This window comes from Triplophysa rosa, linkage group LG10 (assembly GCF_024868665.1).
Source record: "Triplophysa rosa linkage group LG10, Trosa_1v2, whole genome shotgun sequence".
In the NCBI taxonomy this organism is placed as follows: Eukaryota; Metazoa; Chordata; class Actinopteri; order Cypriniformes; family Nemacheilidae; genus Triplophysa; species Triplophysa rosa.
In genome coordinates this window covers 14,009,303-14,027,903 of record NC_079899.1, presented here as the reverse complement: position 1 = coordinate 14,027,903, position 18,601 = coordinate 14,009,303, and the positions used below count along the sequence as shown (strand labels likewise).

Genomic DNA, 18,601 nt, shown 5'->3' with positions numbered 1-18,601 from the left:
AGTGCCACACAGAAACACTCACTCCTACCCATATAACCCCCCCCCCTCCCAGCTGTACGCCTTTGTCTTTTTGTTACTCTTTTCTGAGAAATGGTTGCAGTTTCCCAAAGCATATAGAAGCACAAAAATTCCTCTTTATGGACACTGGGGTTACCGGAGTGCACGCTACAATAAATCTAATATACATCATCCAAGTTAGATCTGAACACAAAGAAATAATAGTTTTAAGGTCTTTTTAATTGCTGAATTTAAGTTTTTGTAAACATACTATGCAAATACCTTGGTATATAAAGGTTTCATGGCGCTGTTATTAAATAGGCCTACCATTAATAATAAACACTCACTTGTTATTAATGCTATTAAATGGTAATGGTACAAAACGGTATTAAATAGTAAGCACACACTTTATTCGGCAGGTTTTACAGACTGAGTCATTCAAAATGTCTCAGTAACTCAAAACCCCAACATTTCAACTCTATGTGATGATGGAAGAAAAATAACTACTGAACCAACACTTACATATTTTCCCCAACAGTCCTGCAAAAGTTACAGCCACAGTCACAGAAATGCTTTTCTAAACATTTTCACCGGCAGTTGGGTTGGCAGCTTTCCCTGCCACGTGAGCATAGGGATCTTGTTTGTGTATGCGCGCGCGCTCGCAGCTACAGTACATGCATTGAGTGCCCCTTTTCATTTCATGACCGTTTTAGAAAACTATTAATAAAAAACAATATTACGCAGACCAATACATATTGTTTTTAGTTAATGCAATGAATAAATCATCCTCAACGTGAAAAAAACCGATGCATTGTCATTATAAAGCGAACAGAAAGCATTTTCAGACCTTAAACGTGAACAAAAAAACCTGATGAAATGTGTAAAATAATCATACTGACATAATGCGTGCTGTTCGCGTTACATAAACAAAGTGTTTGATTGGTCAAGTGGGTCCCAACGTCAGGATCCGCAGCCCTGAAAGACGCGAGTCACGCGACGCTAGCAGTGAACGCGAAGGGTTAACTGTGATGTCATGTGCAGAGGCAGGGACTGCCACTCACTGCAAGCAGTTTCCACCCTGCTTTATAAACATCAACACATACAAGCAGCGAACACACTGGGTGGGTTAAACGGGACAGGCAAAATTACACGAGTGAAGATCAGCTGTGTGTGGGGATATTAATGCTCTTCAATGGCTATGACATCGTAACGCGTCTGCCGCATCGCACGTATGTATAACGAAGAATTCCATCGCTCTGTGGCCTCACATTGTTATCCTGTTTATTTTCATTTTCAGACAAAAGTGCATTCGTGTAGATAATCTCTATTTAATGCACGGCGGATAGTTTACAATTTAATTCATTGGAGGGATCACAACCATAGTGTAATGGTATGTGACCTGCGGCGCGGTTTCTGCAACAAAATGCATTTTACCTGCATTATCACATACAAAATATTCAGAGACATCTGTTGACCTATTTGCTTGCACATTTTATATTCTTAACGCGAGTTTCATTTAACATTTACCTTTACGTCATTATTGCAGAAAACAGGCTAAACTATTCTAAGCTATCTACTTGCATTCGTCACGTTTACTATGCATTATGAGGTGAAAAGATTATCAGTGTATAAGAGAGAATGACCTTATTTGGACGGTGACCTCCCTGGCTGATTTTGAATGACTTTTGGTTACAATGAACCTTTAACTGTTTTTTTGTGTGTGTACAGCATGGCCAAATTATGCATTAGATGTCATGACACTCTAGTAAAGCACATGATGCATCACTGTACATTTTGATGCATGTGCTATTACTGACACCAGTGTGCAACAGCAGAACCAGTTGAATCATGTCAGTTGCGTGTGAAAATGTATGGCCTATACATTACAATTTTGAAAGGTAATTTAAACATTTTTAAACAGCCCCTGCAGGCTTACATCTAGGAGACAAGTTATTGCGCTGCATGTTAGGTTGCCCTTAGAACATACATAAAAAAACGTTTGCCTGTTCTGTCTCTAATTTACACAAGTTCCTGCATGCATATTTTAATGTACATGAATATCATGCAAAATGTTTTTTTTAAAGCTCAGACACAATTACAGTGGCAATTATCAGGTTATTTTGAGATTATGGGTTGTGTGCTATACAGAGAGGTTTTGACTCTGTGGGTTGGGAGCACGAGTCTGACATTATTAAGCACTTGGCAATGCTGTGGAAACATAATTTTTTATGTGAGTAGGAGTTAATGGGGTTTAATGATATTCATTTTACCTTTCACCTAAATGCCAAAAAGATATTTGCTTGAGTTGTGCAAGAGAGCGTGTGTGTTTTGCTCTACAGGTTTTTCTTTTACGTTAAACCCTATGTTGCGCAATATTTGTTTACTGTACAGTAAAGATACTGTACTGAGTATTTTATTTTAATCAGCTATGGTAACATGTTGCCATGTTTTTATATATTTGTGGGGATTTTCCGTAGACATAATGACTTTTATACTGTACAAACTGTATACTCTATCCCCTAACCATCACAAAATAAAACAAAGATTTAAAAAATTGCATGATTATTAAAAGACAAAACCCTTTTGGGAAAAGAAGAGTCAGACAAGACGCTAATCTCTCACAGAGCACTGTTGATTTGAAATAGTTATGTACACCTTGCGTTCACCCCAGTCACCCTACAATCTACTTCAATACTTTCTTGGCGTTCTTGTTGACCAGCATTTAAAATTTGATGAACAGATTTCTGCCGTCATTGGCTCGAGTTTCCGCCTACTATCAAAAACTTCCTTAACCCCAAAGCTTTAGAAATGGCTGTCCATGCATTGTGACATCCCGGCTAGATTACTGCAACTCCTTATATTGCGGCATTTCTAAATCCCAGATTGCACGTCTGCAGCTTGTTCGAAACGCCGCGGCCAGGCTTCTTGTTGGGTGTCGTAAATTTGAGCACATCGCCCCTAGTCTTAGAGCCCTACATTGGTTACCAGTCCGTCAGAGAATTGATTTCAAAATTCTCCTGTTTGTATATAAATCCTTGAATAATCTTGCTCCTGCCTACCTCGCCCGATTACTCCATAGTTACACCCCGTCTAGATGTCTACGGTCTGGCGACCAGGCTTTACTGGTTGTCCCCCATGTTAGGCTAAAACGGAGAGGGTAGCGTGCGTTTGCTGTGGTTGGTCCCCGTCTCTGGAACTCTCTCCCCTTAGAGATTAGAATGGCCCCCTGTGTGTCTGTTTTTAAGTCTCTGCTAAAAACCTATTTGTTTTCTTTAGCCTTCTGTGTGCTTTGCTTGGTGTTCTTCTGTAAAGCACTTCGGTCAGTCAAGTGGCTGTTGTAAATGTGCTATTCAAATAAAATGAACTTGAACTTTCTAACAGTTTCTATTTCTATAAATTTCAGAGTCAGACCATGAACTACGTGGGTCAGCTTGCCGGCCAGGTGTTTGTGCAGGTGAAGGAGCTATACAGAGGCCTGAACCCTGCCACCCTGTCCGGCTGTATTGATGTCATTGTGGTGCGTCAGTCTGATGGCTCTCTGCAGTGCTCCCCTTTCCACGTCCGGTTTGGCAAGATGGGCGTGCTGCGCTCCCGGGAGAAAGTGGTAAGTACTAGCGCAGGCATGTTTTAGAATGACAGAGTATAAGATATTTTTGAATCTGCCAAATGCATAAATGTAAATGAATCATACCAATTCACTTATTCTTTTGGTGTGTTCAAATAGTAATTCACCTTAAAGGGGTTAAATATCTTTGGAAGGACCTATTTCTCAAATTAAGAAAATCCCATCTAACGTCAGCATTGTTATATAATAGCCATGGAAATAAAAATAGACATTTAAGTGAAAATGCTTGAGGAGGAATAAGGCCACTGTCTGACTCTAAAGATTCATATGGTCCCTCTCTCCTCAGGTTGACATTGAGATAAATGGCGAGCCGGTCAGTTTACAAATGAAACTGGGTGAGAATGGCGAGGCATTCTTTGTTAAAGAAACAGAAAGTAATGAGGTGAGTAGTGCACCCTGTTCCAAACAATAAATCCCGTAGTGTTGTTTTTAGCAGACGAGGGTCATTGTTCACTGAGAAATGTAACGCGAGGTGTCGAAGTTCCCTCATGAGTACCATACCATGAAATTTGAACTTGTTTACTGGAAACAATCTCACAGCGCACATTCTGTTACCCGAGCTATAATTCTTTGCTCTGGAACCCTCTTGGCTAGACCCACGACTAGCCCGACAGAAAAAGCTGACCAAAGCAAAGCACAAGACAAAAGCCGACTGCAGAGATAAGAAATGCAGTGTCCTCATAATGTCGTTGTCCTCTGGCTAAGTCCTCCAAACGTTCCTCATTATGTTTTGACCACAGATGGCTACTTGCTAATCACAGGCACGGATGCCTGAGATGGATATCTGCTGAGGTACACTGCGTTCGGGAATTGCTAGAATCATTGCCCCGGTCAGCGGTCATGTGAAACGTTCTGGCACTTGAAAGATTGTGACAGTGTCTGTAAGAGAGTTACTCTCGCCCGGGCTCTCTCTTACAAACCAGACCTCACCAGAACTCAAATGCAAGAAACCGTGGTGTTGTCATATAAGCAGTTCACACAAGACCTTGAAATAATGTGTCTTTCTTTGAAATCTATTATTGTGACCACTAGTAAACCTTTGATGGTCACTCCTATTGACTATAATCAGCAAATCTATTTTTGTTCTGGTTATGATACTTATGACAGTTACTGTTAATAGTCGTCGCTTGTCTTGAGGGAGAGATAATTGTCTCATGAACACAGAGCGTTGGCAGGCAACCCTGACATAAAGGGCTGAACATTATAACAGTGATCAGATATCTGTGTGGCTCTTGTTGCTCATTATATCACAGCTTTAGGGCAGCTGAGCGCTGCTTTACACGTGCATGTGTTTGGATGGAATGAAAGATGCAGGGATCTGTCACGTGGCATTGAGGTCATAGTGTTGTGCAGCTGACACAGTCAAACCAAATCTACGGTTCTGATGTTCAAGTCACTTGAATTTGTAAGTGTTCATTTAGTGAAGTGTTAATATAGTCTTTGCGATTTTAGGATTTGATAAAAGAATCTTCATAAAATAATGAATCTAGATTTTGTTTTCTCAAAACTATCAAAACTCTAAATCATATTTCATGCCGTTGTTTCTGCTCTCTGCACAGGAGATGGTGCCATCCCACTTGGCTACCTCACCTATAATTTCAGAAGGCTCTGCCTTGATGCAGGCCCAAATGGGAAAAGGCACGTGCCGACGACTGTCTGAGTCTGGATCCGGAACCTCCATTCAAACCCTGGGTCCCGGACAGGCCTCTGGTGACAGTTCAATGATGAAGAAAAGGAGAAAGAGGAGAAGGAAATCTAAAATGGACAGCATGAAGCGAGAGGATAATGGGGAATTCTCAGAAGATGATGACATGTTTCAGATAGACTTGAGCTCTGAAGATGAGACAAAGAATACAGGAAGCAGGTCTGAACAAACATAATTTCCCTTTAGCCCAACATAGTGTACAACTGCAGTCTATACTGTAGCTTATGTTCATATTTAAATCCATTTTCGTTTTAGTAAAAATGTATAATATTACAAATGTAGGGCAAACTGGTATTGCCAAGATTTCACATTGACGCAGGAAGATGTTCTCCACTTAAAGGGATAGTTTACCCAAAAATAAAGAAAAAAGCATTACTTTGCTTTTTATGGAACTAAAAGGTTGGAATGGAAGTGTATTGTTATATACAGTATATCTATATGCGATGAAAGTAAATAGGGACCGAAGCTGTCACTAACCTTCTGTGTAACAACATTTTTTGTATTCCACAAAACAAAGAAAGTCATGCATTCAAAACAACATGATGCTAGTAACAATGACAGAATTGTTAAAATATGTATAAACCATCACTTTAATTCTTTCACAACTGCAATCACAGCAGTAAATATAAGTGATCATTTGTTTGCTGCAAGTTGTGTGATGGAATGGTTTCAGTTGCAGGGGTCTTGTGATTGGTGCTGTGTCTGTTTACTAGCTTTCTGAATGAGCTCTGAAATACAGAGAGAGAGAAAGAGAGGCAGAGTGGAGAAAAAAGGTTGACGGCCCTATTGCTGAAGTAAACAATTGGCTGAAACAGCCCCTCCAACGTTTTTCCATGAAATCCATGGAACCAGGCCAAGATCCGCCTCATGGGGAGTCCTTTGTAATGCTGGACGGTCTAACATTACCCCCACATATCCAAGGAAGAACATTTTGATTTGAAATATAAACCGGTTTCACAACGAACGGACACACACTTTTCCGTGAAAGTTCTGTTTTTATCTGGATAAGCTAAAAGGTCAAAGGTCCCTCCTTGAGTGCACCACATGTGCTGTATTACTAAGAATGTGTTTCCCAGATACCAGTAAAAAAACTTTTAAAAATGGCAGTAAAGGCTGTTGGGAAAACAGAAGGCCAGCTGGGAGTGAATGTCAACTGAAGAATGCGTTGTTCTGCAAAACAGCAGTTTGAAAAGGAATTCAGAGACTTGCACTTTAGAAATCCCACAATGTCCCAAACAGTTCTGGGCCACCATTCACTACCATAGTAGGAAAAATTGCTTTATAAATGACTTTGATCTGTTAAACACAAAAGAAGATATTTTGAAGAATGTTGGACAGCAAACAGTTCTGGGGCACTTTTGACTACCATTGTCATTTGTCCTAGTATGGTAGTCAACGGTGGCCGAAAACTGTTTGGTTACAAGCATTCTTCCAAATATCTTTCTCCGTGTTCACCAAAACAAAGACATTTATACAGATTTGAAACAACTCGAGGATGAGTAAATGATGACAGAATTTAAATATTTGGGTAAACTGTCCCTTTAAGACTATCCCTGCCTATATTTATATATGTTTGTATATGTACTCAGTGTTGGGTGTAACTAGTTACTAAGTAATTAGTTACTGTAATTTAATTACTTTTCCCTTGAAAAAAGTAAGGGATTACTCTTATTTTTCCTGTAATTTAATTACAGTTACTTTTGATGTAATTAAACTAAATACTTTGTGTAATATATGTGTGTGTAATAGTGGAATTGACATCAAAATTCAGAGTCTAACTTTAAAATCTGTGCTTTAATGTATAATTCTCACATTTGTAATACTTCAGTTAATAATACTACTTTATGTAGTTTAATATTATTTATTTGAATGAATTAAAAGAGCCCTTTCATGCCTATCCTTGAATCACTTAACTAATCAAGGTTGATATAGGATATAGAAAGTAATTAGTAATAAGTAATTAAATACTTTTTGGAGATGGTAATTTGTACAGTAATCTAATTACACTATTGAATATGTAATTAGTAACTAGTAATTAATTACTTTTTGAGAGTAACTTACCCAACACTGTATGTACTGTATGCTATATATTTACAGAGCGATGTCACACCAGCTGTTTGCTGAGCAGGTGAAAGGAAGCTCCAGTAGCACCACATACACAACAGAAGGAAACTGGAGTGGTGTTCAAAGGTAAGCCACAGGGATTTTATTTAGAGGCTGTTGAGACTAAATAGCAACACGTGAATCTTAAGTATTCTTCACTGACCCACAGAACAGGGATGGAAAAGACTTGCTGTTTACCCATTCCCATTAAAACAGGATTATCCATCTCCTGTCCTCAACAAACAGCCATGTTCCAGTCCACAAACAGGTGACTACTGCAGTGCAGAACAAAACAATATAAACAATGTATATAATGTTTAAATAAAATGTAATCGCTCGTCCAAAAGAGGCTGTTTAGCTATTAAAAAGTCAAGTGCATTTCCCAACAAGCTACTTGTTAGGCAATAAAAGAAATGAAAAGTTGTTATAAGACATTCATCACAGCTGTATAAATCCAATGCTAATATTAATCCAAGTATGTCTCAATTTCTCACTTTAAGCAGTCCAAATGGCTCTTTGCCTTCTACACCAAAGAGTGACTCAGAATTGCTGAAGAATGAGGGCAAACCAGACAACCCAGAGATGTTGTGGACATGGGGAGAGCTGCCTCATGCTGCTAAGGTACAAAAATCCCTAGAAGTGACACATTGCCACATGTTCTGTGTAGCCTATAACAATACAAGCTCAATCTAGCGTTCCAAGTGTCTTAAAGGGACAGCACACCCCAAAATAGATTCAACGTTGCCCCATATCTGTATGATTTTCTTTCTTTTATGAGACGTAAATGGCATAAATTCACTGCATATTATTTCTGTACAGTGGAAGTGAATGGTGACTGGGGTCAGTCACTAACATTTTGCCTTTTGTAATTCAAGGCTGAATTCTGCTTGTTGTTATTATACTGTGCAGGAATAACACAAGTGTTTCGCTTTCCACAGCCATCATTTCTGCAGGCCGTGCCAGAGCCTGTGGTGGTGGCTCCAGGGTCAATTCCACCATCTGACAGCACACACTTCAGAGCCATCACTCGGGGTGGGATGATGAAGTCTCAGGACAATGTTCTCCATGAGTTTGTACCAGATCTCAGGGCTGTAGAGGCGGCATGTGGACCTTCTGTAGAGGTGGCGGCCATCAGTGCAGCCGCCCATCTCATAACAGACTTAGAGGAGGGCCGTCATAGTCCTGGAGCTCACGGCATTAGCAAGACTGACTCTCCATCCAAGAGAAAAGGTAGAGCAGTGGGTTCCCAATGCATACAGTATATACATTATATAATCATTTTAATAATAATGATATTACATTTCTAGACAAAAGGAGCCGGCACCTCGGATCAGATGGTGTGTACCTGGATGACATCACAGGGCTAGAGCCTGATGTGGCTGCCCTTTACTTTCCAAAGAGGTATATTTGACTTACCTAATGCAAAAGGGTGCATAATTCATTTCTGATCAAGCTGTAGTGCCTAATGTAAAAAAATTACTTCTGTTGATCAGTGACGGAGCAGCTTTACTAAGGGGCGGGGCAGATTTGAGAAGTGCCAATCAGTCTCCTCAGTCAGTGGGCAGCAGTGGAATGGACAGCGGAGTGGACAGCTTTTCCGACCAGTTAGGAGACCTGCCTCATATCGCCATCTCTCTGTGCGGAGGGCTGACTGAGAACAGCGAGATCACTAGAGGTAGGAAGTCCAGATGTTCAGCTGTTGTTGTATTCTGTAGATTTCTTGGTTTGGGGAAGTCATTGAGCCATTACACATTACTTTCATTCACAGAGGAATTTGAGGAACGGGCTGTATCTTATCAGGAGTTTACAGATAATCCATCCATTATTGATGATCCCAACCTGGTTGTAAAGATCGGAACCAAGTATGTGAGGAATATTTGTTTTTACTGGATATGTTATTCACCAAATTATTAGTTTTTAAATTTCGCATACATTGGTAAAGTAATGCTTTTTTTTTTAGGTATTATAACTGGAGCACAGCGGCTCCTATGGTTCTGGCTATGCAGGTTTTCCAAAAGCCCTTGCCAAAGGTAAGGACTGTATAAACAACACACACATATAGATAAAGATCTTTAGTTATTCGACCAGCACTGCTGTTATGACTTCACAGTAGACTAGATTTAAGCAATATCCCATGAGCAACAGTGCTGTTGTTGTGTAAAATGATTGATAAGATTTTTTTCCAAATTGATTCACCCTCATGTTATCCCAAATGTTTATGACTTCCTTTCTTCAGTTGAACACAAACCATTTTAAATTTAAATGCAATCATGTTATCTTATATGATGTTCAAAATAATGAAGCAAAATCTGTTTGTTTTCAACCGAAGAAAGGAAGTCATATAAATCTAGCATGGCATGAGGGTGAATAAATTACGAAGGAATTTTTATATTTAGGTGAACTAATAATATTTTCTATGAGGATGGTAGTTGTGTTCCCCCTGCTGGTGGGTTACAAACCACAATAAAACGTCAATGTCCAAAATATACAAATAAAAATGTTTCCATGTTTACAGTATCATCCACTTGATTCGTCTCTAGTTTTGGACATTTGTGATCATATTGATACCTGTGTTTAATACGTAGTCTGTTCTGATCATATTACAATAGGCTATTAGCATAGTTTAAAATAGGGTCAATGTTGTAACTTGTAGCATGAGATGCTGTTTTCTTTCTGTATGGTTTGTTTTCTCCCTGCGAGTGTTTCGTGGCTTTGTAAAGTCCCTGTGTATACTGGACCCCGGCTGTCACCAGGGCATTTAAATTTGTCTCTTCCCTCCTCCTTGTTTTTCCTTCTTCTTTATTTATTGATCTCCCCTCATCCCAAGTATTCCTGTTTGAGTTACGTCTACTCTGCTCTTGGTTTCTTCACATACTGTTTTCCTAGCGTGTTTGGCTCGAGTCCTGTACGTCTTTCTGTTTTTGTGTTGATTTAAAAGCAGCATGTTCAGTCACAGTCATCCTGTCATTAGATTTTGAGTATCAGGGCCTCTGTGCGTTTGCTCCAGGCTACGGTGGAGAACATCATGAAGGAGAAGATGCCCAAGAAAGGAGGACGCTGGTGGTTCTCGTGGCGGGGCAGAAACAGCAACTCCAAGTCGGTACGTTTGAATCATTGGGCATACATTTTGCTTGCAGGTTTGCAAAGAATTATGTACTTATAAGAATGCATATCATACGTTGTCACAGGAGTCTGCATCAGACCAGATTGAATGTAGAGATCATTCTGAAAGAACAGACTCTGTGGGCAGGTGATACCTTTAAGACCTTTAGTTTTTTTACTACTGTACCTTTAAGACATCCGTTTTCACAGATAGCCAATCCTCTTTAAAGGAGGGATAAAAGCATTCTTTAAAAGTTAACTCGCTGGTGGTGTTTCTAACAGGTTAAAGGACGACTCATCATCCAGTGATGATGACAGCAGTGGTGCTACGCAGAATTCTGTGCTCAACCAGCCTGAAGCCCTTCAAAGCTCCGGAGGTCACTGCTACAGGAAAACCCTACGTCTGTCCTCAGAACAGCTAGTGAGCATCTCACTTTTATATTAAGCCCTTTAAAGGAGTAGTTCACTTTTAAAATACATTTTCATGATAATTTACTCACCCCCATGTCATTCCAAGATGTTTGTGTATTTGTTTCTTTAGTCGAAAAGAAATTAAGGTTTTTGATGAAAACAATCCAGGATTTTTCTCCATATAGTGGACTTCAATGGACTCCAAACGGTTGAAGGTCAAAATGACAGTTTCAGTGCAGCTTCAAAGGGCTTTAAACGATACCAGACGATGAATAAGGGTCTTATCTAGCGAAACGATCGGTCATTTATTAAAAAAGTATATGCTTTATAAACACAAATGTAATACGTAATTACGTTAAAAACTTCACGTTCAACTTGTAAACACTGACTCGGTACTATCGCCTACGTCAAGCGTGACCTCTTCAACGTAATTACGTGCTACGTGAAGTCATGAACGCGCATCGCAGAACAGAGCAAGGCGAGCATTTGTGTTTATAAAGCATATACATTTTTATTTTTTTTAGAAAATGACCGATCGTTTCGCTAGATTAAGACCCTTATTCATCGTCTGGTATCGTTTAAAGCCCTTTGAAGTTGCACTGAAACTGTCATTTTGACCTTCAACCGTTTGGAGTCCATTGACGTCCACTATGTGGAGAAAAATCCTGGAATGTTTTCAACAAAAACCTTCATTTCTTTTCGATTAAAGAAACAATACATAAACATCTTGGAATGACATGGGGGTGAGTAAATTGTCATGAAAATGCATTTTGAAAGTGAACTACTCCTTCGATACAAACGCTGATATGCATCATAACAGATGTTCCTCTGCTTAAGGTCAGTCTAAACCTAAAAGATGGCCCAAATGATGTGGTCTTCAGCGTCACCACCCAATACCAGGGCACCTGCCGCTGTGAAGGCACCATTTATCTGTGGAACTGGGATGACAAGATAGTCATTTCGGATATTGATGGCACCATCACAAGGCGAGACTTCACAAACTAACTTCTGAGGGGGGTAGGTGATAGCAATGAAGTCTAAATCTTTAATTCTATCTTCAGATCTGACACCCTGGGACACATTTTGCCAACTCTGGGAAAAGACTGGACCCATCAAGGCATTGCTCGATTATATCACAGAGTCAGCCAGTGAGTTGCTAACAACATACAAATCACATCTGTCAAATATGAACTGGTACAGCATGGCGCTAGCAACACCAAGGCCATGGGTTTGATTCCAGAGGAATGGATATACTGAAGAAAATGTAGACTAGTTGCTTAAGATACATAAATGTAATCTACTGTATAACTTCTTGTCCAATAGGAATGGCTACAAGTTTATGTACTGTTCGGCTCGGGCGATTGGAATGGCTGACATGACGAGGGGTTACCTGCACTGGGTGAATGAAAGAGGCACCATGCTTCCTATGGGACCTGTCCTGCTCAGTCCCAGTAGTCTGTTCTCTGCATTTCACAGGTTTGTACAAACTGTCATTGAGACGTGTACTGTATATGATTTTTACACAGTATGTGTGAATACCGCATAGTAATGGTTTTCTTTATCATTTCAGGGAGGTGATTGAGAAGAAGCCAGAGAAGTTTAAAATTGAGTGTCTGACGGACATAAAAAATTTGTTCCTTCCAAACACAGAACCCTTTTATGCTGCTTTTGGAAACAGGGCAACGGTAAGTAACAATATTATCGCAAATATTATTCATCCATACGTCGATTTTTACGAAACCCCTGTTCTCTCCAGGATGTTTATTCATATAAAGAGGTGGGAGTGCCTTTGAATAGAATATTCACAGTGAATCCTAAGGGAGAGCTCGTCCAGGAACACGCAAAGACCAACATATCATCGTAAGTAACGATAACAGCATTTTACAAAATATTTGTGTAGAGTTGGATAATCTGAGAAACTTTCCATCTCATGAGTCAACCCCTCTTCTTTCTCAAGAGTCTATTATTCTTACTCGCATTAAACCTAAGACTTGTTTTTGAATCTGAAAAAGATGTAACAGTTGCTCTTATATTATTCTATGCACTTTACAGGTATGGACGTCTGTGTGAAGTTGCGGATCATGTTTTTCCTCCTCTAACCAGGGGGAACCCCACAGACTTCCCTTGTTCAGACACCTTCAGCCAGTTTACCTTCTGGAGGGAGCAGATACCAGAGGTAGACAAGCAGGATCAACAGGTCGAGAGCAGTTAAAAGAGTGTAGTCAGAAAAGCTAACACGTCTAAGAATTCCTCACATACAAACTCAGCTCTGATGCTGCACTGCCACAGGTTTTACTGTACGCACAAACAACTTAGCACTTTGGAGACCGCATCCAGCCCTCTGTTCATTCATTACTTTCAACAAACATTTAGGATTTCTGTGTGTTTTATTGTGTTGTTTTACTGACAAGAGCCTAAATTCAGTTGTAAGTAGGAAAATTGTCTGCGGTTTTTTTAACAATGAAAAAATTTGAAAGTGCCAAATTCATTATTCATAACAGAAAATTAAATTATACTGTCACATACAATTGATCGTTGGCTTTAGCCAAGATTGTAAAGTTTTATGAGGGATACAATTATTTTAGTACACAGTATAAAAATATTCTTAAGCATATAACACAACAAATTTAAGACTAACCGTAAGCCAGCACTAGTATATCTCAGGTGTAACAGAATTTACACAAGTTAGATCAACTTGAAGTGACCTTTCATAGCATCAAAATTTTAACTGTAATAATATTAACTCAAACAGTTTTCTTTGACATCTAAATTATTTTACCACATTCAACTACATAACAAATGTGAGCAGGTATTTCTTAATTGTAAAATGTCTTTCTACCACATACATCTACATTTTGCCAAATGTTTATTTACTAAAAGCCTATATGGCGACTTTCCATTCCTTTGTGATGTGTTTGTTTTATGCAAGATACACATATCTGACCAGCATATGTTTATAAATCATGCAAACATTGATTTTGTCATACTTCAAACCAATAGCCATACAAGATGAATTATACACAAAACAAAAACAAACCAACAGCAATGCAAAAGACACTCAGGTCATGAAGTATTTCCTACCTATACTACTTTCCTTCATATTTTGAATCTTATCTTATTATAAATACATCAGAGAGAAAATATTTTAGATACATTTTAGTTTAAAAGTGATTCTTCTTTTTAAACAATCTTCAGAGGTGCGTGCCATCCTAACCTTTAGGATGTTTAACATAAAAACGTTATGTATCAACATCAATCTAACATTTCTTCACAAGTAGTATTTGGAATGTTGTTTAATTCAAGGAATTGAGTGATTGTTTGATTGTTTTAAAATCACTGTTGTATGTCTCTAGCACAATGTTTTATGATATAAGTGGAAAATATGCTCATGCAGGTTGCTGCTCCAACCACTTTATTTAACATAAGTAAAATTTAGTCCATTCTCAAGTCTTCTGTGGTCTTCCAAGGAGCATTGAACTGGAATTGATGTGAATGCATGGATGAAGAAGGGCTTATTGTTAAAGCACTGCTTGTATAGACTAGCTCATTTGAACAAAATGGTGTATTTAATCATACATTGTGTATTATTACTCTGCAAGAAAATATAATGTAAGTGATATAGATGTGTGTAACATTAAAATGCACTTTGTAATGATCTCTCAATGGTGCTGCCTGCAACACAGATTTGTTCTCCTAAGACTTTGACAGAGGACTGCTACAAACAGCACTGTGAATGATCAGATGATATTACTGTAGGTTCAATCAGATCTTTCTTACTGGTTACAGTCTTACACTACTTAACCACTTTACTCAGTCCATCTCATTTTAAACAAGTCCTGTGAAGCTAATAAACATACGTAAGTGTGGTGCAACAGTTTTATTTGTGTATATAAAATAAACATCCAAAAGTTATAAGAGTGTTCCATACAGTCTGTAAGGAATTTCTAGATTCTTTCTGTGAAAGATCTTGTTGTCAAGTTGTGGCAGTTCAGTTTGTGTCTTATGTTTTGTGCTAAGATGTATAAACTGGTGTTGTGTGTACATTTTAAAATGCCAAATCTGTAAATTAAAATCTTACTAAATTATCTTAAAAGCGTTGTTTTCTTGTTTGTCCGTAACAGACTTGAGGCTCTTACATAAATGCACATGCGAATTATCACTCTGAAACAATGTTCTTTTAAATGGTCAGCGTGTATAATGCAAGAATTATGAAGAACTGTATCTCTTCAGATATGATGAACCTCATTTATCCTTTGCGCGTAGATACTCAGCTAAAATGCATGATAAGAAGCATTACCAAATTGTGTTCATTTATTGGAGAAAATTCAATTGAAATCATTAGTTGTTTATAAAACCAACTCATGGAGTTAAGAAAAACTTTGAACAAATAACCTACCTAGTTTCTCCACTGCTTCCACACAGATACTGGGATACATGTTCTGTGAGTATGTAGCAACTATCACAAACAGTGTTGTTCTCACCAATATCAAACCACGTCCTTCCTACACAGAGATGACAGGCTTTATATTTAGTCACAACTGTACAAATAACATGTTTAATTTCATGTTTTAAGAGATTTGGGTGGATTTTACGGTGGCCGCTAGGTATCACCGCGCTGCAACAGAAGAAAACACACGCAAATAGAAAAAACACAATCACATTCAGAAAGCATCTTCAATAGTTTGGCGACATGCCCTGCAAATTCTCGCAACACAAACATATACAGAAATGTGCTGCAAATTCTCGCAACACAAACAAATGCAGAAACGCGCTGCAAATTCTAGCAACACAAATACAGAAACGCGCTGAAAGTACCACAAACGACAACGGAAGTGTTTCCAGGGGATTACAAAACTGATGCACCATGGTTGGGACGCATGTCATTTCAGTGATATTCCAATCCGAAGTGAGAAAACATCAGTTCAAAGGGCACTATGAAAGGCGTAACTGTTAGGGAATAAGGGAACATTTACATCACTTCGCTAGAAGTGGAGAGGGAAAACCACCCAACTGCGCCGCATCATGAGTCAGAAAAACAACGGACGAGTTTACATATTGTGAAAGATTTATTTGACTATTTTAAATTATCTTTAATTCTATGATTTGTTTCACATAAATCTGTTATTTTACTTTTTGTAGCATTGTTATTGTATTACATTCGAGATGATGAATGAATGCCTTCACTGTTTATATTTTTATTTATATTTTATTATGGAATTAAAAGACGTTACATATGCATGTGAGTATTCATTTATTTAGCTATTATCGTACAAACTAATGTTAAAGTTGTAAGAGGCAGACATTCTTTTTTATTATTTTAGGTTTACCTCAGAAATTAATATGGCTGCACATATTATGTGAATAATTTTCACATAATATGTGCATATTTTTTCATATGTGAAAAAAAGCACACGAGATGAAACCCACACGACACATCTTCACATGGTTGACCTAATTAAAATTACTTTCTTATTGCTAGAGTTACAGTAGAGCTTCACATATATTAATAGTCAAAGCCGCAGCAGTCAAATAAATAAAAGCATAAACAAAAGTTATGATTATATTGATTATGCGTGTTACGTGCATATTATAGGGGTGTGCATGACTTTAATTGCTTCGTCTTTAATTACTTTATAACACACATAAATTAATCATTTGTAGCTACCTATCTTTGTTCACTCAGATAGCAAGTTAATTTAATTATTTAAAGTTTACACACGGGCCGCCTGTGTTGTGTTATGCTCTGTTCACATCACCAAATAATAATAAAACAAAACAGAGTAAACTGGTGAGCCACAGAATTCGTTAAACATAATACATTATGTATAAAAACACCAACGTAATATTAAATAAAAATTATTTTATTTATTACCATAACTTAAAAACTGTTGTTCTTTAAATTCATGTTCGTTACAGCAACTTAATGCTAATTTAAGCTTAAAACATGAAAATGTATACATTTCACAGCGACTATTGAATTTGGCTTTAGCATAAGATTGTTACCTTTTTCCATAGCCTACCTAAAAACCTGTATTTTCCTCCAAAGAACTTTGATGGGGTCGTCGCCTTCAAGTTATAGCCTGTAAATTAAATTGTAGCAGAAATTCGCACAGATGTTTTTTCATTTTAAAACGCGCTGTAGTTCCTGCTACCTTAGTTGATTTTATTTATTTATACAATGCAGAGCTAAATAAGACAGACACTGACAATGAAACGACAAAGAGAACAACATATATGCGGCGGTGATTACTGATCAGTAGAATTAGTAAATATCTTCCTCAGATGACGGTCACTAATAAACGGGAAAACAGGCAAATGGCTCCGTCTTTGTTGCGGGGCATTTGTTAGGATCTTAACTCATACAGTCGGCATGGAGGTATCAAGTTTTTTTTAAAATTTATTTCATCCAGATTACAAATGATAAAAATAGATATTCTTGTCCAGCTATTGTCATCGGGCGAATGAAGAACAGCGAGTCTTCTCCGCTTTACTGTAACAGGCTGAGGAACAGACTTTCCAGAGTAAAATAGGCCTTTACGCTTGTTTTCTTATCAACAACATGTAAACAAAATACAAAAGTTAACCTTATATCACAGACTGTCAATAAACATTCTGTTTTGTCAGTTTTTTTGTACATTCTGTTTTATGAGTTTGCTCCGCGTGGGTTTAAACGAACAATTTAACAAAAGAAACTATGAAATGTAGTGTTAGCTGCCCGACATGCTTTCACAAGTGTCACTAACGTGGAAGGACGAAAAAGTTTCATATTGTTTAATCAATTATTAAGTACATTTAACATGATCAAAAAAATAATAAATAGGACCCCAATATAAGTTCTTCTCCACCTACAAATATGGGCACAGTGAAATAAAGCAGCCATGGTGCATCAGTTTTTTTGAGTCCCCCGGAAACACTTCCGTTGTTGTTTGTGCCACTTGCAGCGCGTTTCTGTATTTGTTTGTGTTGCGAGAATTTGCAGAGCATGTGTCGCCAAACTAATGAAGATGCTTTCTGAATTTGCTGTTGTTGTTTGCGTGTGTTTTCTTCCGTTGCAGCGCGGTGACACATAGCGGCCACCGTAGGGATTTACACATGTGACGTGTTAGATAAGGTGTGCTCACTCGCACCTACTGGGGTAAATGTTCACTCACTTTTCATTTGGAGTATATGGATTTCCTCACACGTTTAGAGTATATTAAGTAGATTTATTCAAACACTGAGCATATCAGGTCGATTTACTCACACATTTGGAGTATATTGAGTGTTTATCAGCCCGTACACAGGTGTAGAGTTTGTTTTTAAAGTGAAGTCCTCTCTGTCTCGTTACATTCACGTGCTCAAAAGCGTCAACGAACACCTCCGCTTGTTCTGGACAGATCTGTCAAATGTATTACAGCGTCGATTCCTGTTTATTGCTTTCGCGGAAATAGTCTTGCATACCTAGAACAATTCTTAGAAATATAAAACACAGTAAAATATAGCTGTTTATTGGAAGTGTTGCTGTAAACTTACTGAAAAGTTTTCGGACGCAGCCGTTACTTCACCACTTTTAGCCACGATCATCGCCGCACATTCCACACGTTTCGTGTCAAAGAGACATTTTTCTAGTAAATGTGGGAATGGGTTCATAGTTATATGGGGGGAAAAGGTGTAAGACG

General features: G+C 38.2%; 2 protein-coding genes across 3 annotated transcripts; one reads left to right on the top strand and one right to left on the bottom strand.

Moving 5' to 3' along the window:
* The first annotated feature begins 1,094 nt into the window (after positions 1 to 1,094).
* Positions 1,095 to 14,915, top strand: lpin1a (lipin 1a). 2 transcript variants are annotated; one of them, XM_057343134.1, is made up of 21 exons: positions 1,095 to 1,226; positions 3,401 to 3,601; positions 3,909 to 4,004; positions 5,182 to 5,486; positions 7,425 to 7,517; positions 7,600 to 7,698; positions 7,934 to 8,051; positions 8,369 to 8,660; positions 8,738 to 8,831; positions 8,924 to 9,105; positions 9,199 to 9,292; positions 9,391 to 9,460; positions 10,438 to 10,530; positions 10,619 to 10,680; positions 10,815 to 10,953; positions 11,781 to 11,929; positions 12,005 to 12,091; positions 12,267 to 12,419; positions 12,514 to 12,628; positions 12,700 to 12,803; positions 12,996 to 14,915. In XM_057343134.1, the coding sequence occupies exons 2-21, from the start codon at positions 3,410 to 3,412 to the stop codon at positions 13,153 to 13,155; spliced, it is 2,697 nt and encodes an 898-aa protein (XP_057199117.1). In that variant the 5' UTR covers positions 1,095 to 1,226; positions 3,401 to 3,409; the 3' UTR covers positions 13,156 to 14,915. The 2 variants fall into 2 exon arrangements, with proteins under 2 accessions (XP_057199117.1, XP_057199116.1); XM_057343133.1 differs by having other exon boundaries at positions 7,931 to 8,051.
* Positions 14,916 to 15,042: 127 nt separating this feature from the next.
* Positions 15,043 to 18,572, bottom strand: pfn4 (profilin family member 4). Its single transcript, XM_057343135.1, has 4 exons — positions 18,456 to 18,572; positions 18,187 to 18,321; positions 15,340 to 15,445; positions 15,043 to 15,214 (listed from the first exon to the last, which is right to left on the bottom strand). Exons 1-4 carry the CDS (start codon positions 18,570 to 18,572, stop codon positions 15,186 to 15,188), a joined length of 387 nt encoding a protein of 128 aa, XP_057199118.1. The 3' UTR covers positions 15,043 to 15,185.
* Between the last annotated feature and the right edge of the window lie 29 nt (positions 18,573 to 18,601).